Source organism: Columba livia, chromosome 2, assembly GCF_036013475.1.
Source record: "Columba livia isolate bColLiv1 breed racing homer chromosome 2, bColLiv1.pat.W.v2, whole genome shotgun sequence".
Lineage (NCBI taxonomy): Eukaryota > Metazoa > Chordata > Aves > Columbiformes > Columbidae > Columba > Columba livia.
Window position 1 is genome coordinate 75,019,802 of NC_088603.1, and position 21,649 is coordinate 75,041,450.

A 21,649-nucleotide genomic window follows, 5' to 3' on the forward strand; every position below is an offset into this window, starting at 1 on the left:
TTTTATCATTCAAGTTCTGCCCTCAGAGTGGTATCTCTAATTGACATTGGACAGTAAACTGGATGGTGGATTAATGTGTTTGAAGTTAGACAGCACAGGAGGCTCACAGCTGACGGAAATGAAAGAATCCCCAGTTTCCTGTTGGCAAGCCCAGACCTCAGGCAGTTCAGTTTGTTAGTGGCTGTATTACAAGTCCTGACAGGTTTTCAGTTCACTGGTTTGTAAATCGCAATGTTGAAGATGGGCTTCCTTTGGGTGTTCAGTGTTTGATACCTTTTTGAAAATTATTCCCTTTTGGAACATCCATCCAATTTCTTTGCAGGAAAGAGTTGCGGGGATGAGAGGCAACATTCAAAGGCAACACTGTAAAGCAGTAAGCAATGCATGTCATAGTGCAGTATTTCAGATGAAGAACTATGTTTTCCTGAAAAAGTGTTGCAATCTGTCAAGGAGTGGATGTAGTGAGAATAATTGACACTGAGAAAGTTAAGAAAATACTAATTTATATGTGAAAGAAGCAATGGGTTCTTCAACTCGCATTCGCTCAGATATTTAAAAATCTTTCATCATAAAGGTTCTCATTGCTTGGACTTCCTTATATTTACTCTCTGATATTGCTTACACCCTCTTGTCATTGGATCACACGGCTGCAGTGTTGTACAGGTTTTATGGGTAGTTCATCATAGGTTTCGTGTTGGTTCTTGGCACAAACTGTCTTGAGGGTATGGAGATAAGAAGGAATTGGAAGAAGGATTTATTATCCTGTAGTGGTAGTTTTCCATTCCTTAAGCTAGTATATCAGCTTATTCTCAGTGAGTAATGGATCCTAGGGTGTCCCTTCTTGTTTATGTTTTTGTCTCCAAGTATCATCAGTTACAAGGTACCAACATTGAGCACTGGCATCCAGTGGGTGCTCAGTGTTAATTTTGGAGAGTGAAAAAAAATACGAGATTGCCCATCTGCAAAGGGATCGGGAGCTTTAGAAGAGGCCAGAAGGCATGGGAGTTATTCTGCCTTGCAGTTGTAGGGTGTGCCAGAAGTCAGGTAAAGTGGAAGAGTGTAGGGCGCTTAAGCTTCTGAAGACAGAATGGGCTTAAAAATGCAAAATACAGTATGTGTCTTTTGGAAACCAAGGTATTGAAATAATTGTCATCCTGATTTTGAAATTGGGCTCCTGTCTAGTGAAGTTAAATCATCCAAAAAATTGAATTTAATATTTTAATTCTTCAGGAAAAATAACTCAGTTCAGCGATTCTGATTATAAAATGTTTTATTTTGAAATACTGAGTGTGAATGGAACTGAGATTATGGAACAGGGAAGCATTATGTTATTTTCAATCAGTGAATTTCATCAATATGCTGTGCAAATAGCTCGTCTGTGGAAATTTTCTCAATTTATTCTCATTCTTTATCATGTCCTGTATGTAGTGCTATTATTGTAGACGTGGACTGGATCAGCCTAATACATAATACATAATTAGGAGCAGAATTTCTGCTATCAGTATGTTGTAACTTGGATTTCACCATGGAAGTGAACAAGGCCTTTCCTTATAACAGGGTTTTCCATACTTCTCGTGCATATTTGTTTCAATTCCTGCAATACTAATTGCTTGTATTGAGTCAACAGGCCACTTAGAGTCCTGTAGAGAAACTGAAGAGGTGGAAATACAACTTTACTTTTTTGCCCAGCTTCCAATTAGCAAATAAATGGCAAAAGTGCTCTGAGGCCTCAGCTTTGTTTGGGACAGACTGTTTGTAGCTTCTTGCAGGCGTAATACCTGCCTTTCAGTGCTCTCAGCACTCCTCTTCCACTTGCAGTCGCTGAGTGCACTTGTGGGTATTGGTATGAGGAGGCCTCAAGCACCCGGTGTTGTTCTCTGCAAACAGGAGGCAAAAAGCTTACTCCTTGCAGATGAAACCTTCTCTTGAGTCTGCCCTGCTGGTGTATGTGAAGTGTTCACTCAGCGTGCAGCAGATTTGGTTTTGTTGCCTGTTGGTGGAGGTATTAGCAGCAGGCTGTCTGTTTGTAGTGCTTGCTGGGTTTTTAAACATTGGGTTTGCTTTCTTTGCTGGTTTCTTTCGTGGAATATAGAAAAATCTGGTGGCCATCTGTGTTGCTGAGGGGTCAGTTTTGCTCCCTGATTTTCAAGGAATTTGATACATGAGATACTTGACCAATCTCCGCACTGTTATATTCTTCTGCTTCCCTGTTCAAACATGAAAGTGTTTTTTCAACACCTTGGAGATAGTGCAGTTATTTTGGAGTGCCACTGTGTATGCATGTAACATTTTTTTCACAGCTTTATCAAATACATGAAAAATAAAGAGACGGAAATAAAATATGACAACATGCATATGTGTATATAGACAGATTTATTTTTCCCACGGGATGTGATTCCTGCTGCCTACTCTCTGTAGTGTTGAATTATGGCCCTAGAAGATGTTTATCAGCCTTACAGTGACGTGGATTAAGATTGAAGCTCAATGAGCTTTTCCCTCTCACATGTGGGCATGAGAGGGCTCAAACACTGACTGTTGAAGTTTTTCCAGCACCTACCATCTTGTGCTTGTCTAAAACTGATGAGGACCGGGTGGCCTCCTATGCCCCTAGGGAGAAATTGGTGTGCTCTGCTCACTCCCTGAAATGCCTGTACACCAATGCATGCAGCATGGGGAACAAGCAGGAGGAGTTAGAATCCTATGTTCGGTCGGGAGATTATGATCTGGTGGCAATTACAGAAACATGGTGGGACAGTTCACATGACTGGAATGTGGTCATGGATGGCTATGCCCTTTCAGGAAAGACAGGCCAGCCAGGCGTGGTGGTGGAGTTGCTCTCTATGTGAGAGAGCAACTACAATGTACTAAATTCTGCCCAGGAGTGGATGACGAGCGAGTTGAGAGTGTATGGGTCAGGATCAAGGGGCAGGCTGGCAGGGGTGACACTGTTGTGGGCGTCTATTACAGGCCACCAGATCAGGCTGAGGAAGTAGATGAGGCCTTCTATGGGCAGTTGAGAGTGGCCTCACAGTCACAGGCCCTGGTTGTTGTGGGTGATTTTAACTTCCCTGGTGTTTGCTGGAAGTGGCCAGCCAGCCACAGTCCAGGAGGTTCCTCCAGTGCATTGGTGATAACTTCCTCATGCAGATGGTGGAGGAGCCGACTAGGAGAGGTGCACTGCTGGATCTCATCCTCACTAACAAGGAGGGTCTGGTCGAAGCAGTAAAGGTTGAGGGCTGCCTGGGTTGCAGTGACCACGAGATGGTGGAGTTCAGCATCTTGTGTGGCAGGAACAGAATAGCAAATAGAGTTGCAACCCTGGACTTTAGCAGGGCTAACTTTGGCCTTTTCAAGCAATTGCTGGGGGAAATCCCATTGGCAAGACTGCTTGAAGGAAAAGGGGCCCAAGATAGCTGGATTGCATTCAGAAATTGCTTCTTCCACGCTCAGGATCAGAGCATCCCCACACGTAGGAAGTCAAGGAAGGGAGCCAGGAGGCCTGCGTGGTTGAATAGGGATCTGTTGGGTATGCTCAAGCAGAAGAGGAGAGTTTACAGGTCATGGAAGCAGGGGCTGGCCACTTGGGAAGAATATAAGGCTGCTGTTAGAGGATGTGGGAAGGCAGCTAGGATAGCCAAGACCTCCTTAGAATTACAGCTGGCGAGAGGGGTCAAGGACAGCAAAAAGAACTTTTTCAAATACATAGCAGATAAAACTAATACCAGAGGCAATGTAGCCCAATGATGAATAGGGTGGGTGCCCTGGTGGCAGAAGATACAGAGAAGGCAGAATTACTGAATGCCTTCTTTGTCTCTGTCTACTCTGCTGGAGGCTGTCCTGGGGAGCCCTGTACCCCTGAGACCCCAGATGAAGCCAGGTCAGTGGAGGAGTTTGCTTTAGTCGATGAGTACTGGGTTAGGGAGCAATTAAATACTCTGGACATCCATAAATCCATGGGTCCAGATGGGATGCATCCGCGGGTGCTGAGGGAGCTGGCTGAACTCATTGCTGGACCGCTCTCCAACATCTTTGCCAAGTCTTGGGAAACGGGAGAGGTGCCCGAGGATTGGAGGAAAGCAAATGTCACTCCAGTCTTCAAAAAGGGCAAGAAGGAGGAGCTGGGTAATTATAGACCGGTCAGCCTCACCTCTGTCCCTGGGAAAGTAACGGAACAGCTTATCCTTGGTGCCATCTCAAGGCATATCAAGGATAAGAGGGTTATTAGGGGCAGTCAGCATGGCTTTACCAAGGGTAAGTCGTGCTTGACCAACCTCATAGCCTTTTATGAGAATGTAACAAGGTGGATGGATGATGGCAGAGCGGTGGATGTGGTCTACCTTGACTTCAGTAAAGCCTTTGACACAGTCTCCCACAGCATCCTCACAGCTAAGTTGAGGAGGTGTGGTGTAGACAATAGAGTAGTGAGGTGGGTTGCAAACTGGCTTAAGGAGAGAAGCCAGAGAGTGGTAGTCAATGGTGCAGAGTCTAGTTGGAGGCCAGTATCTAGTGGAGTGCCTCAGGGGTCAGTACTGGGGCCAGTATTATTCAATATATTCATTAATGATTTGGACGAGGGAATAGAGTGTACTATCAGCAAGTTTGCTGATGACACTAAGCTGGGAGGAGTGGCTGACATGCCAGAAGGCTGTGCTGCCATCCAGTGGGACCTGGACAGGCTGGAGACTTGGGTGGGGAATAACCTAATGAAATTTAACAAGGGAAAGTGTAGAGTCCTGCATCTGGGCAGGAACAACCCCAGGTTCCAGCATAGGTTGGGAAATTACATATTAGAGAGCAGTGTAGGGGAAAGGGACCTGGGGGTCCTGGTGGACAACAGGATGACCATGAGCCAGCACTGTGCCCTTGTGGCCAGGAAGGCCAATGGCATCCTGGGGTGTATTACAAGGAGGGTGGTTAGTAGATCGAGAGAGGTTGTCCTTCCCCTCTACTCCGCCCTGGTGAGACCACATCTGGAATATTGTGTCCAGTTCTGGGCCCCTCAGTTCCAGAAGGACAGGGAACTGCTGGAGAGGGTCCAGCGTAGGGCAACAAAGATGATTAAGGGAGTGGAGCATCTCCCTTATGAAGACAGGCTGAGGGAGCTGGGTCTCTTTAGTTTGGAGAAGAGGAGACTGAGGGGTGACCTTATTCATGTTTATAAATATATAAAGGGTGAGTGCCATGAGGATAGAGCCAGGCTCTTCTCGGTGGCAAACAATGATAGGACAAGGGGTAAGGGATCAAGCTGGAACATAAGAGGTTCCACTTAAATTTGAGAAGAAACTTCTTCTCAGTGAGGGTGACAGAGCACTGGAACAGGCTGCCCAGGGAGGTTGTGGAGTCTCCTTCTCTGGAGACATTCAAAACCCGCCTGGACATGTTCCTGTGCGACCTCACCTAGGCGTTCCTGCTCCAGCAGGGGGATTGGACTAGATGATCTTTTGAGGTCCCTTCCAATCCCAAACATACTGTGATACTGTGAAAAGAATAATGTGGGCTTTCAAGGAGGAAGAGGAGGCAATTAATGAAGATTAGTGGATACATGTATCCAGGAGCCCTGGTGTTGCCTTTTTGTATGCCACTGGTAATAACAGTAATAAATCTTTCTGGAGAATAAAGTGCAGGGCTGTTGTGAATCCTTAATTATTTGGCACACAAGAGCTTCATAAGAATTGCCTCTCACACCAAGCTCTGTGCGTTAATTTTTGCTGATACGTGTCTCTCTTAATTTTCAGTGCAGCTACTAGAAATAGCTAAGTTAGGGCCATTACCCAGTGCTGTGCTTTAACTCCAGTAGCTGCTGTTCCCAAATCAAATCAGTGGTACCCTCTGCCTGGTGAAAACCTTGGCCATTACCTTGTCTCCGTCACTAAAGTTTGAGGGCCAAATGCTCAGCAGTATGCATTTCCCATGAAGAGAGGAGAGCTGGTTTCCATGTGCCCCAACAGTGGCGACTGCACCCCGGCAGGTGAAAACCTGGAGAAGGAGCTTGGGAACTTTGTTATTTTCCCAGATTTTTCATAGATCCACTGTGAGATCTCAGGAGAATCTTTACCTGTTGCTGCATTTCTCAGCTCTTTCTGTCTTTTTCAATTAAATTGAGTGTTCAGTGGAGTTTGGCCTTTTTCATGTGTTTGTATAGTCCTGGCACGCTTTGAGTAGTAGATGGCAAGAGCACTGACAATGTAAACAATCCTTCCAACTCTTGCTTTTTAAAGAACCATATGATAGCAGCTCTTGCTGTTGGTAGTTGGTTCAAAATGTTATGCAAATTACTTTGTATCTCACTGTATTCCCTCATGTGCATTTGGATAGCTTCCTACCTTTTAACTGTCCCTCCAGCAAGGAATTTGAAGTGCTAGCAATGAAATGCTGATGGAGTAAAACTTTGTGAAGTTCAACTGACTGTGCCAGAATTGTGCTCTGGCAAAATCTTAACCCTAGTTTCCACTTAATGAAATGAGGAAAAATAGGGACGTTAAATAGATGAGAACTCCTGCCATGCCTTTTTGATGTGCAGTTGTATTTAACATGCATATGGGCAGAAGGAAGAGGGGTCGGCTCCCACGGCGTTCTCCCAGGCTCTGCAATGCTTAATCGTGACAGAATGGGTTAAGAACAAAACTCAAACGCAGCTGCCTCTCAACAAACCTTGTGAAGAAGTGCCACCTCCAGCACAGTGTGCAAGGAGAGGAGCGTGATGGGGGCTGACAGCGTGTGGTTGTTCTGTTGCAGATTCCCAGTGTACATAGAGGAGAAAGCTCTCAACGCCCTGGCCTACCTCTGTGATGGTGATGCAAGGACTGGACTGAATGGACTCCAGTTAGCAGTTCAGGCCAGACTAGCAGTGGGGAAAACCACTCCTTTGCATGGGACCACAGGTGGTTCTGCGGATGGCATTCTGATAACAGAAGAGCATGTAAAGGAAGGGCTACAGCGATCACACATCTTGTACGACCGAGCAGGTGAGTACCTGAGACAGTTTCTGAGATGCAGCATTCTCAAGAGCTGACAGCCTTTATAAGTTCTGTTTCTTCTCCCCCTTTTGTACCAGCTGCTCCGGTAGAACAGTGTCTGTGCTGAAATTTGGCCTCAAAACTACTTTTCCTTTACAGTATTGCAGGCTCACCCAGAAATTCCTCCTAAACAGGCGTTCCTCTTGCCACTTAGGAAGTGTAGGTTAGCTGAAAGACATATTTGCTGCCCTTCAAACAGTTCTATGGTGAAATTATTTGTTCTTTAAGGTTATTAGAATATTGTCTTTTAAGAGGGTTGCAATGGAAAGAGGGAGAAGTAATTTAATGAGGAGGTTTGTTCTTGAAGGGCTTTAAAGCTCCCATTGCACTTCTACTCCTTTGAAAGACTTGGAAGTGCTCACATTCACAACAATGTGTTATGTGAAAACCTGAGCAATTTACTTTGTTTTTAGAGTTGCTCTTTGAGGTAGTGAATTTTATAGATTACCTAGGGCAGGTCCCATAAATCTAATTACATTTAAGGCTTTCTAATGTGATAAAAGCTCTTGCTAAATCTGTGACTTAGCAATGTTAGGCATCACAATATTGACCATTATACCATTTTATGTGAGAGGGTTAAAAATCAAAGAGCGAGTATTAAAGATGGGGTGAATCCCCTTGAATGTGTACAGTAGTTCTTCAGCAATACTTCCATCATAGAATCACAGAATCATTTCAGTTGGAAGAGACCCTCAAGATCATCTCTTCCAACCATAACCCAACTCTAGCACTAAACCATGTCCCTAAGAAACTCGTCTAAACGTCTTTCAAACACCTCCAGGGATGATGACTCCACCACTTCCCTGGGCAGCCTGTTCCAGTGCCTGACAGCCTGTGCAGTTTAGTATCAAATGATTATGCCAAGCAGTTTTGGAGAACTGATTGATTTTTGTTTTGTCACTGTATCCGGTATACTCAGTTAACTGTCACTACTCAAAACTTGTGATGAGAGGTTTCTTGAGGTAGTTTGTAACGTACGTGCCTGCTTGCAGCATTCTTGCTGCAAAGAGGAAATGATGGCTCATTGTCAGGAAAAAGTCAGCTGGGCAGATATTGATACGGTGGCAGCTGATCAGTGGAGGGTAGGTGGGGGGGGAGAAGAAAAATTGTATGGGGTCAGTGGCAGGAAGAAGTCATGATTAGGATAAAGCAGAAAACCTGACCAGTTTACCGGTGGGAGTCTCTCGCATTGTGTGATTCCCTTGTGCATTTGCTGTCGCCCTGTGGCTGCTGCCACGCAGAACGCTTGCCGTTGTCATTGCTCTGGGCCCTCCTACGCATGTGTGCTCCCTTGGAGGTGGCTGCAGTGCCTCTTTCTGAGGCTTGCCGAATAGCACACGTCAGCCCCTTCTCCATGGCAGAAATCCTTCGAGCTCTGTGTAGAGGTTTGGGTTTTTTTTGTTAAGAGATTTTCAGAGGGGAAAATGCTGTTTTTCTTGATTGTATGAATGCCAAAGAACCTGCCACAGATATTGTCACAATAGCAGGGTACCTGAGTATGTGCCTTTACAAAATTTCTCTCTTCTGCAGAGTAATCTGCGTCTTGGTTGATCATTTTTATCTGTAGTAGAGAATACCTCGTTGTCTTTTTATGTACAAAGGGCTTCTGGATAGAGGCTGCTGTATAAATAGAAACACTTTTGTAGCATGTTTTAGTAAAAACATTTTGAATCCCATTTCTTGAGTGGAATCTGCAATCTTCTAATAAAGTGCTTCAGCCTTATAAAATGAGGAGACATACATGGTGCTGTCTAATCATGACAGCAGCCAGCTATGATTGAGTAGTGCTCCGAGTTATGTAAATATGGAACTTTTATTTTACGTAATGATTTTTGCTCACCTTCAGCAAAATTTGGCAAATATATGTAGTTGGGCATTCTTTTTTATACTTTCACCAAGTAGTCTAGGAAGGAAATTGTTCTTAATCCAGTCATTAGGCTGCTGTTCTGATCTGTGTGCAGGCATGTAAAGGCAAGATCTTTGGGCAGATAGTCTGTGCATTTTAGCTGGAAGGGCAAAGAAACAGCTCTAGTCAAGTTTCACAGCCAGCAGCCGCCCTTGCAGTGCAAGTGGAAACAAACTATTTAGTCAGATTTTAGCTTTCAGTTGCATTTTTTAAATTTTTGATTTTTTGAGAAAATGATGCAGCAACCAAATTAATTAAAATTAACTGCAAATGGACAAAGACTAGATATTTAAGATAGAGTTGTATTGTCTCTTCTTCCTCTTATGTATTGTGTCTCACTGCTGACACTGATTTACTGGCAAATACCAAAGATGTAGATCAGAATAATTGCAGGATTTTAACTCATTATCTTTGTGGTAACGTAGTTTCACTCATGGTAAAGGCTGGGAATGCGTTAAGATGGAGATAATTTATTCTGTAATCTGTAACAGGGTTGTTCCTTCCTTTTCTGTGGAGAAGGTGTCTTGTGCCATGTTTTTTGCCAGCTTAATTGTTTTTTTCTGGGCCAGAATGAGAGGTTTTTTCACCCATGCTGTCTTCTAGTCTTTCATCTAAGGCTTTCTTCTCTTTTTTATTGGTGAGCAGTTGATGTTTACCTCTGGCTAAGACTGACAGGAATGTGAGATGGGGACTGTTATTTTACTTTTGCCTTCTGCCTTTACAAATAGGGATCACTGAAGAAGTCTAGAAATTAGCTATGGTCAGCAAATGAAGCCGTTTCAATGTCTTCTATCAATAAGACTTTAGATAAATTAACATCTTAAATAAACTAGCTAGAAAACTCTTCATGAGCACATAAACCAATTTAGGGGCACAAAACTGGGAATCAAGAAGATTTAATCATCTCTATAGATTAGACACTCTAGAAAATCCTGTCATCCACAAAGCCTCCTCTGCAGTATCCTTTTTCTCTTAGGAAAGGTATTTGCCTTTGTGGGAGCTGCATAGAGCAAATGTATTTTAATTCAAAAAACTCTTTATGGAATGTTGATTTCCAGAAGCATCCAGGATGCAGAACAGCGGCAATAGATAAGTTTGCGTGTGTCTGCCTCTCAGGTGAATTTAAAAGTCCAACATCTAGGTATTGGCTAACCAGCCTGAGAGACAGAGCAAACAAATAAAGGTCTGTATAAAGTTCTGTCTAATTTTTTAAAAACTGCTTCTGGTATCTTACATAGAAAACATGTAAACTGTATCTTTAAACAAGAAACATAAACCCTAATTGTCCAACGCATGTAATTGTATTTTGCCTTTAACTGAAACTGCACAATATTTCTGAAGAAGTCCAAGTCTCATTTATAAGTATTGTCATCGTGTTGATGATTCAGTCACTGACATTAACTTTGTGAGGAAGGAGATAAAGGGAAAAAACTGTCCCCTTTCTCAGTGACATACTCTGAAAATATCCCACAGCCTATCCGCTGGTTTCCTTCTGCCTCTCTATCTGGTACCCTCAAGTGTGACACTTTACAGTAGCCCTAACAGCGTATAAAAGCACTCCAGCAAAAAAAATCTGGGCAAGCGCAACCTCTGGGGATATTTTCAGGGTTTCTTCCTTGCTTTTAAGAGACCAAGAGACGCCTCTGCCAGGAGGACGATGCGAGTTCAGCTGCTTGGGCTTATTGCTGCTAACTCAAGTGTTATGACGGAGCACAGACATGCTGTTTGTGTTGGCACGAGGGATGACTGCGTGCCACAGGGCTAGCGGTGTGGAGTCCTATCAAAAATAGCTGCCGGCCTGTGTATGCTGGCAGCGCACGCCTTGCATTCCCCGCAGAACCATGCTGCGGCGTGAGCAGCCACGCAGGAAGATGGACCCGGGTTCTCAGATGGGAGGTGGGGGTCTTCTGGCTTTGGAAAGGGCAATTGCAGTGGCTTAGGGGCTTTGGTTTTCAAACTCATGCATGTGGCCTTTTATTTTGCGGTGTCTACAAGCAAGGGTGGTGTGTTCTGATATGGCCCTGGGGCTGTAAATCCTTTTAGCAGTAGGAAGAAGAGAAATATTAACAGATGGCTGTGAATGCAGCCAGTTGCCTTTATAATACACAGTTAGCTGTGAGCCAAAGAATGCCAGACACTTTAAAACATAAGAAGACAGATTATGTGGAGAGTTTAACAACTATACCACAGCAAAATACTCTTAGAAGTTTGATTAAAAGTAATGCATAAGAATCAAAACAAGCTGCATGGAGAAAAATTGCAAGCAGGAATGGTCTCATTTGCTGTTTGTAATGCTGACCCTCTATTTTTAACTGTAGCCCTACAAGAGCTGTCAAATGGCTTTGTTTCTCCTTGGAGTCTGTATGTAATCTTATATTTAGTGTTTAAAAAAAAAATCCGTGTAAATAATTCAGTCTTCCCACCCCTTTCTTAGCTGTCTGGCATTTCAGGTAGTTGACTTTTTTGTTTCATTTTGTTCATGGTTTTTTTTGTTTGAGCTTCTTAGTTTTCAGGAACCCTCCAGTAGTACAGGTGTCTACAACTGGACCCAACATTCCATAGGGGTTTGCCAGGGTTGTGTGCTGTGATCCTGCTTCCTCCAGATTGTGTTATGTGCCATCATTGTGTATCCACAGCAGTGTTTCCTTTTTTCCCCATATAATACAGCAAGCACGTCTGATTTACTGCATGCTTTATTTTCAAGTTTTCATTGATGTGAAATTTATTTTTTCAAAAATACCACTATTGTATGGAACTGGATTTCTGTCATTCTTCTGTTGCCTTCTCAGAGCTGTGTGCATGTCCAAAAGCAACAGTGAGTGGTTTATATGTGCTCTTTGTCAATTATGAGATATTCACATAGAGTTTTCTTCCTAAATGCTTAAAATATCAGGTGTGAGGTTTGGTTGTTTTTTTTTTCTTTTGAAGGAAAGATCATTAGGTTACCAAAATCAAATCATTTGCCTTGTAATGTTTAAAAAAACAACCTTCTTTTCATCTGCTGTTGCTCTGTTATGCTTATGTAGTTAGTGTAACAACCCACGTGGCAAAGCAGGAATGTGCTGAAACCATCAATGAACACAATAAACACGTATAAATACAAAGAACTGAAAGAAGCAGGTTATGTTTACCTACTGTGATCTAGTAAAATATATTCTGCTCCCTTAAATGTGTTTAACTTAATTTCCTCCTAACAGCTTTGTGTATCTCTTCTCCCCCATTCTAAACAGGAGAAGAACATTACAACTGCATCTCTGCCCTGCATAAGTCTATGAGAGGCTCAGACGAAAACGCTTCCCTTTACTGGCTTGCTCGAATGCTTGAAGGTGGTGAGGATCCGCTCTACGTGGCAAGGAGGCTGGTGAGGTTTGCAAGTGAAGATATAGGTAAGTATTTGTGGTATTTCGTGTTGGAATATTATGTTGAATGAAGATGTGCCAGGCTTCTGGTTTCCAAAGACTGGCGTGTGGGAAAAAAAACAACCCCAGAACTGCTGTGTGCAAAATGGGTACAAAATACTGAAATGCTCCACAATCAAAAAAACCTTTGTATCTGCAGACAGGGACCTACATGTGATCATTGTGATGATTACCTGTTGCAGGAGAAACAAAGATTTATGACTTCAGGTTTTGGCAGTGTATTAATATGGATTTTTTAAACAATGGTGATTGTAGGTCAACAGTAAACTTGTGTCACAGCAAATGCATATTTTAGGGGTGTCTGCATTTTTTTAATGATTGTGGAAGGTTAATGTCTACCCTGACTTGCAAACCTCAGATTTGGTAGCTGGTTCCCTAGTTATAAGGTCTCTTGATTGACTTCTTGAAAGTAACGGATGCAGCAAAATTTTAGCACCTATGTGGTGGGTGAAGAGTTAGGAGATCTGGGGAAGCTGTGTCTATGCTATGTCTAGCAGTTTTCCCCATTTCTTTCTCACTTCCAAAACATAAGTGAACCACACACGGGCAGCTACTGCTCAGGCTGCCACCGTGTGGCAACAGATTCAGTCGGTTAAATCATAGCCATGATTTAGACTTTTCTTTTTTGGGGGGAACAGAAGAAGAAAGAAGGTGGATGGAGAGAGTACATCTTCTGGATGCAAAACATTGTCCTAGAAGTTACAACATCTGAGAAAGCAACTTTGAAATGTGCATGGATAACCTGATCTGAACCTTATCTGATCCCTTTTTGTAGGGCTGGCAGATCCTCTGGCTTTAACACAAGCAGTTGCTGCTTATCAAGGTTGTCACTTCATTGGAATGCCAGAATGTGAGGTAAAGGTTTCATTAATTTACTGATCTGAAAGTACTGCAGGCTGTAAAACCTAGTTGTAATGATAAAAATAAACAGAGATTGCAAGGACAAGGCAAACTTAGTGACTTGTTCATTCAGCATGCCCCTTCTTTGACAAGTAAGAGAACATCGTAGATCTTAAAATAGATGTTATACTTTGAAATAAAATTCACTGCGTATTTATAGTTAAAATGTGGTATGCAAATTAACATAATTTTGCTCTCTCCATTTCTTTTCCTCTGTTGTAAATCATAGAATCATCACAGAATCATAGAACACCAGGTTGGAAGGGACCTTAAGGATCATCTGGTCTAAACTTTCTTGGCAAAAGCACGATCTAGACATAATGGCCCAGCACCCTGTGCAGCTGAATCTTAAAGGTGTCCAATGTTGGGGAATCCACCACTTCCCTGGGGAGATTATTCCAATGGCTGATTGTTCTCATTGTGAAAAAATTCACTCTTGTGAATTTTCTAATTGCAATCTCCCCAGGAGTAACTTGTACCCATTACCCCTCGTCTTTTCCCTGTGACTCCTTGTAAAAAGGAAGTCTCCATCGTCTTTGCAGCCACCTTTTAAATACTGGAGCATGGTGATAAGGTTTCCCCCAAGCCTGAACAAACCCAATTCTCTCAGCCTTTCCTTTGATCATCTTTGTGGCCTTTCTGGACCCTCTTATATAAAATTACACACTCTGATATTCTCAAGTAGCTATTTTTTTCTAGTAGTGAGAATCATGAAGAGCTGCATTGTTGTTAAGTACTAATGTTCATACTATAGTAGCAGGCAGAGGTCAGTTAAAAACATAACCCCTGTCATGCTACATGAACAACCTGAATAACAGACCTTCTCCCAGAGAACTTAAAAGCAGTCATTTAACACTTTCCCTTTTCTTCTTTCCAGGTCATTCTAGCACAATGTGTAGTGTACTTCGCCAGAGCACCGAAGTCTATAGAGGTCTACAGGGCCTATAACAATGTCAAAGAATGTCTGAGGATGCACACGGGACCTCTGCCACCTGTTCCGCTGCACCTGAGAAATGCCCCAACAAGGCTTATGAAGAACTTGGGCTATGGTAAAGGCTATAAATATAACCCCATGTACAAGGAGCCTGTAGAACAGGACTATCTACCACAAGAGTTGAAAGGAACAGACTTCTTCAAGGAACAGAAAACATGACTGCCTTGCTCGGGATGGATTTTTATTTTGTGACGTGTACATTTGTATTGGGACGGAAATTCCCCTTACAGTTTCAGCCATCTGTTACTATGTCGGAAAGTATTAAACCACTGAGCCTTTCAGACACTTTCTAACCCTTCTGATTTTACTACTGTTATTCTGAGGGTGTTTTGTAAAGAATTTCTGTTGAGCGGTCTAGAAATGCAGAAGTAAGCTTTATCAGTGTAGTGCTGTCACCCTCTGATTCAAATGGAGAAAAAAATGAGACACCTGCGTTTCTGGCTCTTACTGTGAGACAAAGAGTATTATTGTGCTGCTTTTTAAAATCAATGTCTATTTCAGATTTTGAGAATGTTTATTTTCCAAAGAAAAAAAAACAAAATTGTATTCCCCCCACTAAAATACAGTAAACAAAATCTAATTACAGTTTAATTCTTGATTTTATGGTGTTTCATAGACTAATTTTTTACAACATTTATTAAGCCAATAAATTTCTTAAAAATAGCATCTATGCATTTGTTTAATATTCTTAATGACAACAGTGTGTGCAGAGAGAAATCCCATCAGAGTTCCAGACCCGAGCGGACGGAGGAAGAAATGCGGTCGACCCAATATGAGTGATAAAGCATACTTCAACTTTATTGCCCGAGATAGCGTGCATTTATACCAAATACCATAATTATGCATACTTGTCTCTATCTAATAGGCTAAGCACTAAAAGGTTACATTTACTTACTCCACCTACTTGGGTTTAGCTAGCTATGCGCATCCCGCATTCTTCTGACTCTTATCTCTTCAAGGATATCCTGACCCTGCCTTAGTTAGTACTTTTCCGTTCCCCCCTTTCCCACGGCCTAACAGACAAGCTAACTAAGGCCTACTTATGTCAACTAAAATGGGCTCTGCTCGTACAGTTGCTTGGTGGACTCATGTCTGTGCTCCTTGAGCCAATCCCCGACAAGTGTGGTTTTGAAAGCTTGAGGTTCTTTTAACTTTGCCATCCTTACTTTCCAGAGAAGTCTAAATCATTTTTGAAGTAGAATATTCATTAAAATAGCTGAATTATGTTAGTTTTTGAAGTTGTATCACTTAGAATTGTTATTGTGTGATGAAGTTTTGGGAAGTGCTTTTGGAAAGGAGATTCCTGGTAGTGAAAGACGCTCATATATTTCCATTTGTGCATCAGGGATTCCACTAACTTTGAACTGGAAGCAGAGACACACAAATTGGCTTTCTGCTGTTACCATAGAGGATTTATCTTCCATTTCCTACTAAAAACACATCCCCATCCAAGATTGCAGTTGACTGGAGATTTCAGTAAGTGGAACGTATGGTTATGGCAGTGTCCTTGATGTTGACAATGTTCCTTCATTTAAATGCTGATTATTTTCCTTCTCTTCAATCCTTAAGTGTGCAGTGGCCTGGTGTGCTGAAAGTGACTGCTAAAACGGTGTATGACTATGCTAAGTAGCAGTTGCATAGGAGAAGACGACCGTGTTTGGCTAGAATTGCAGCAGATAATTAGTAAAGATTTTCATTACTGAAGTGCTGAGGAGCTACTGGGAAACTGTCCACACTTGTCAAAGTGCTGTGGAGCAAATGGGCCACCAGTGATACATGTCTTGGCTGCAAGTTGCCACCTGCACAGTGGCTCAGTGCAGGTACAGCTGGATTTCATTGATAACTACTCAGATTTTGCTTGCTACATGCCCCATGTACCCTTGTTACTGGGTTTATACTGGTTACCCGGTGGACTTCAAGGATTCCTGTCTTGATCCTACTTAGTTTATGAAATGTGATCAGATTAAACCTTACAGTGCTTTATATATAGCTTCTGATCTTTTGCTGTTCAACTGAGGATGCCACATCCCTGCTAAAAGGAGTTGGCTCTGCTGACTTCCATGAGAGGTGTCAGCAGGTTACTAACTCTCCTTCAAAAGGACTGTGTGCCACAAATATAATATTGAATCATTTGGGGGCTTTCTGATGGGTTGGCTGAACTTGGCTGGTCCTTCACTTCACATTTACAGTACTGCATATGACAATTTTTTTAAACTTTTATTCAGCTACCAGGTTCATTTTGTAAATAAGTGATTCATTTTTTGGCGAAAGAAGAAAGCTGGTTTGCACTGGAGTCATGTGGAGCTCTTTACACCTCTCTCAAGCTGTGGGTGTGGTACAACCCTGACCTGCTGGTCAGCTTCCTGGTACACACTGACCCCTGTGGCAGGGGGTTGGACTAGATGGTTTTTAAAGGTCCCTTCCAACCCCAGCCATTCTACGATTCTATCCTATGATTCTAATTGCAGGTGGGTACTTCTTACAGCAGAGGTATTTGGTGCTGTGCAGAGCTTAGATCAGAGGGGATGCCGCAGCCACACATCTGGAGTTCATTCAGAGTAACTTTGGCAGACCAGGAGGTCTGTGGCCTGAGAACGCAGTTCCAAATCAGAAAGACAACTTTGACTTTCCTGCATCAGGAAATTCAGCTCATTACTCTTTACATTCCCAGACAGATTGCTGGATCTTGGCCTTGGTCAAAGGTTTTCAATATATAACCTGCAAAATTTTTTAATTACTGTCTTCTCTTGACCAAATGGTAGTTCTAGTGGAGATTAATTTTGTTGTGAGGCTCCCAGCTTGGTGGTCTTCATATTAATTTCTTCTGCATGACAAAAACTTAGGACTTAAGCCGAGGATTGTGGTCTAACTGAAATGTTTCAGAAATTAAACTGATTGCATGACTGCATACTGTTAGAGGGTTTGAGTCTGATTCTTTAAATGTCATGATGTCAAGATTTAAATTAAATCTTTAAATGTTTCTATGTGTTATCGTTCCTCAAATAAGTACCTGTATTCTTCACAGCAGAATGGTCTAGCAGGGTGGGAGCTACTGTTCTGAGTTTGTGTCTGCCCTTTCAAGATGTAGAAATATGGGGACAGAGGTGAAAACATAGATTATATTAATCCAGAATACTCTTGGCAGAACTACTTGTGCTATTAACCAATGTTCATTTTAATTCTTAAGATACAGACAGTTAATACAAATATTTCTTTAAATGGCCTGTGATTTGTAAGCTGACCCCAGTTTGCAAAACAAATTAAACAATGGATTGGTAAACCTTATTTTTTTTCTTACAGGTGTAGGAGAGGTTGGTGTGCTTCCCTTTGCTGCAACTGGCACTTAGAAGTGTTGGGCTAATGCAGTCTGAGGTATTTTTCTATTCTCTTTTTCTTCTGATAGCAAAAAGAAGAGGATAACCTCACCAGATTTTCTTAATTTTGCTAGTACCCACTAATGCTCAAATCTAATTAGCTATGAAGTTTTACCCAAGGGAAACCCCAGACTGTAGTTTCTTGCCTCCAGATGGCAGAAATCCTTACTCAAAGCCTGAACTTTCTATTTACAGCTCCTCTTTTAGTTATTTAAGACTTGATCAAACTTCCCTTGTTACAGTAAATTTTGTCCCAGATGGTACAGCAAAAGCTGCACAGAAGTTTTGCAGAATGATAATCGTGTGCTTTGCTCCATATGCCTTTCTAGTCCTCGCTGTTCTGGAGCAGCTTGGTATGCTCAAGGTGGACCTGATGAAAATCCTCTGCGGTGGTTGAGTTTAGCTGATGGAGTCTCTATCAGCCAAAAAAGTCAGTGGCTGTAGAGGCTACAGCTGGTCCAGCTGTGCAGAGATTAATATTTTCTTTGCACTGTCTCCTCTGAGTTGCTTGCGGGCTGCTGCAAAATGGCAAACAGAGAGTCCCTCCTGTGATCTTAGTGCTCCTGTGACGGTCCTACCTCTGTTCTGCAGGCAAAGTGCACAGGAAGAAAATTGGCATTGATGAATTTGTGCCTGCAATGAGAAAACGAACATACGCTGCTGCATGGAGAGAGCGGAAATGGGGCAATAAGAAAACGTGCAGGTAAGGCAGAGTAATTGAAAAGCAGTTGTTGACTGTAGTTGTTTGTCTCCTTAAATGTGGCCTAAACATTTCTGCATCAATAGAAGCAGGAGGTGACAGGAAACTGCAGCAATCTGGTATAGTCTGCAACAAATACCTTGGGTTTCCGGTGGAGAATGGTCTAGGGGTGATATTTATGCCTTCTCTGTAATCAACATGAGTTTTTGTTCAAGCAAAGACAGTTTTTTCTGCCCTGGTCTGAACAGACTGTGGGTTCTCCCTTCATAAATACTTTGTCTGTGCTCCCTTCTCCAACCATTGGCCTCTAAGCACTCGTGCGTTATCCATACAGTGCCATACTGCAAGTTTTCTCTGACTTGGCAGTCCTCCTTCTCTTATTTGGAAGTGGACAGAGACTGATATCCCCATGGAGAGCCTGGGATTTTTCCTCATCTATCAACTCACACCTCCATCTACAATACGTGCCATAAATATTATTTTATAATGTTTTGTGTCATTAAGGAAAAAGGTTAAAAGTTCTGTTCTCCACACTCCCCTACTGATGATGAGTCTATGCCTGTTCATGGACCAAATTGGAAATTCTCTAAAAACTGCAGGAAAAAAATGTTTATGTCAGATGTATCACAAATAAAGTATTCTGTACTAATAGACAAGGTATGACCTAAATGGGTATGTGGGGATGGAGATGCAGTCATTGTCTTCCCTCTAATTTTACAAACAAGTTATGCAACAGTAGAAGTTGCAGAACATTGTTATATAAAGTACCCACAAAGGATCATTCCTTATTTCTCATGTTACAGAGAAAATACTGTAACAGTAAACCACAAACTGTTAAGTCTCTCAGCTGTCTAGCAGGGGCATTGTTTTATCTGGTTAAAAACAACTGAGAGGAGTGAAATCATAATATGATTTTTTTTTTCCTAATTAGTAATTAGGAAATTACTATTAATAGAGATTAACTGACTTGAAAAAAAGCAGATGAGGACCTTCATGGTAGCACCAGAATCATAAAATATATGACACCAAAAATTGTACTCGAAAGGGAAGAATTTCTCACACTTTATAAAACTTCTCCACAAGCTTTCATGATACAGTGTACAACAGCCAGAAGATGATTACTCTTGGAGCTCTGAGATTAAATGCAAAGTGACTGACCAGGGTCATACATGTACTAATGCAAGAAGTAAGGCCTTCCATGTCTGTGAGGGCTTACACGCAACAATTTACATTCCATGGTATGCATATGAGAAGTCATTGCCTAGAACAGAGGATATATTGCTTAGTTATAACCCAGCAACAGTACAAAGTCTGGCTTACTCATCATATCACAGTGAGGAAATAGTGCTCTAAGTTTTGGTCTGCTTAGGAGAGGCCAAAATGGAGCGTGAACTCCGTCTGCTGTAATCTTCTCTTCCACTGGAAGAAACTCGCCTGTTGTTTTCTTAAAACCAGCAGCCTGTTGCAAATTGGTTTTGAACAGGGAAGTTCTTGCTCCGGTACTTATTGGTTCTCCCCTGGGAAATATAACTGCAGTCACACTGACTTCCTAATCTTGCAGTCTCCTAGGCTGATAGAAACAAAAGAGTTTATATATGGAAAGTATTTTTGTACATTGTGTGTGTGGATTTATGACTGGTACTTAGCTAAGACTAAGACTAGGCTTGTCACTTTACATTGAGCCTTCTGATGTGACATTCTCTCATCTTGTACATTGTATCTATAACCCGTTAAAATTACAGTTTCTTCCTTAATATTCAGTTGAAGCATCTCATACTGCAAAATTACCAAGCTTTGAACACAGTGACACGTGTTTTCATTCAGTAGTACTAAAAATCAAGTCCTTTCCCTGAGCTAGTTGAAGCAGCATTTTTATTTTTTAGAAATATTAATACCACTTTAATTAATTCCACTTTTCCCTGTTGGAGTCAGACCTTGTCAGTCACTTGTGACAGAAGCACAGAAAAAATCATTAAGGAAAAACACCCACCATGGTCTCACTGTGGGACATAAACTGTGGGAGAAGAATATTTGCCAGTAGGTTTGCTGGTTTTGTTTTTTAAATGGTTGAATGTAAGGCAAATGATGCTGCCTTTATTGAGATTCTTATTGCCAAGATTTTATTTTGTGCATCCTGTCTGTAGAAAAGCAATGTATTAGTTCAGTTTCTGAATACTGAGACCAAAGTAATACAGAAATACATGAGTCTCCTCATAAAGCTACACTGATTTGTACTATTATGCAAGGTTTTATCTTCCCTCTAATCTCCTAGTAATTACCGCCCTAGAAGCCTTCAAGCGTCATATATCTTGCATGCATTGACTGAGTTTAAGCATATAAAGATAAGGATGTAATTACAACAGAGTTTTTGAACCTCACTTAGTCTAAACCCATCTATGGCAGCAGCAGCTTTATTTGCTAAAAGGCTGAAGACAAAGGCCCAGAAACCCAGTGTGGCAGAATGCAACCCCCCTCCCTCCTTCAGTATGGCACATCTCCCTCTTTCTCTGCTACTTGAGGCTAACAGCTTCTTTTGTTTGGCCCAGAGCACCCTGGCTCCTGGGACATTAGCAGAAGGGAGTGCCAAGGCACACTGAGCCGCGCCCAGTGTGGGGGATGTTTGGAGGCTTCAGGGGCACCCACAGACAGTGTGGGGGTGCAGAGAAGCTTCTAGAGTGCCTACAGTCAGGTCTGATCAGATAAAAACGGGACTCTCGTCGAGACTCCGCCCATTGTTGCGGGTCTCTCGGAGCACGAGCAAGATGCTGCCGCCGAGAGCCCCCTCCCCGGGATGGGGACTCCTCTTGCCTCGCTGCCACGGGTGTAAGTAAAACTTCTTGCAGGATTGCGAGTATATTTATACTTTCGTGCACATATGCACGTGTAACTTTCCGTGCTCCATATGAGCGCGTGTAAAATTAATCCTCGCAGAATCGCGGGTGTATTTTCTTTCCGTGTACATTTGCACAATTACTTTATTTCCTCGCACAATCGCGAGTGTATTTTCCTCCCGTGCTTCCACATAAGCACATGTAGGATTCCGTGCACATTTGCACGTGTAAGTAAAATAACTCTCGCAGGACTGCGAGCATATTATAAATTTACTGTCACGGAATCGCGAGTGCACACTTTCCGTACTCACTACGAGTGTGTGTATCTCTTTAAAAATAATCCCGCACCGTGTTTAGGCAAGTGTGTACTCCTCCGGGACTCGGGGACGGCTCCAGCATTGTTTTGGGTGAAGCCACGTGCATGCACATTGTGGACCGCCTGTTGTATTAGTTGCTGTCTCAATAATTTTCCTCAACTGATATCCGAACCTGTATTTAAGTCACTTTTG

General features: G+C 42.3%; 1 protein-coding gene across 2 annotated transcripts in view; it reads left to right on the top strand.

Moving 5' to 3' along the window:
- WRNIP1 (WRN helicase interacting protein 1) overlaps positions 1 to 14,901 on the top strand; it is a 29,226-nt gene extending 14,325 nt beyond the window's left edge. For both annotated transcript variants that reach the window (XM_065052539.1, XM_065052540.1), the window contains exons 4-7: positions 6,736 to 6,965; positions 12,153 to 12,308; positions 13,117 to 13,196; positions 14,119 to 14,901. In XM_065052539.1, coding sequence (XP_064908611.1) covers positions 6,736 to 6,965; positions 12,153 to 12,308; positions 13,117 to 13,196; positions 14,119 to 14,394 — 742 coding nt within the window. In that variant the 3' untranslated portion in view covers positions 14,395 to 14,901. The remainder of the gene's footprint in view (positions 1 to 6,735; positions 6,966 to 12,152; positions 12,309 to 13,116; positions 13,197 to 14,118) is intronic.
- The last annotated feature ends 6,748 nt before the right edge of the window (positions 14,902 to 21,649 follow it).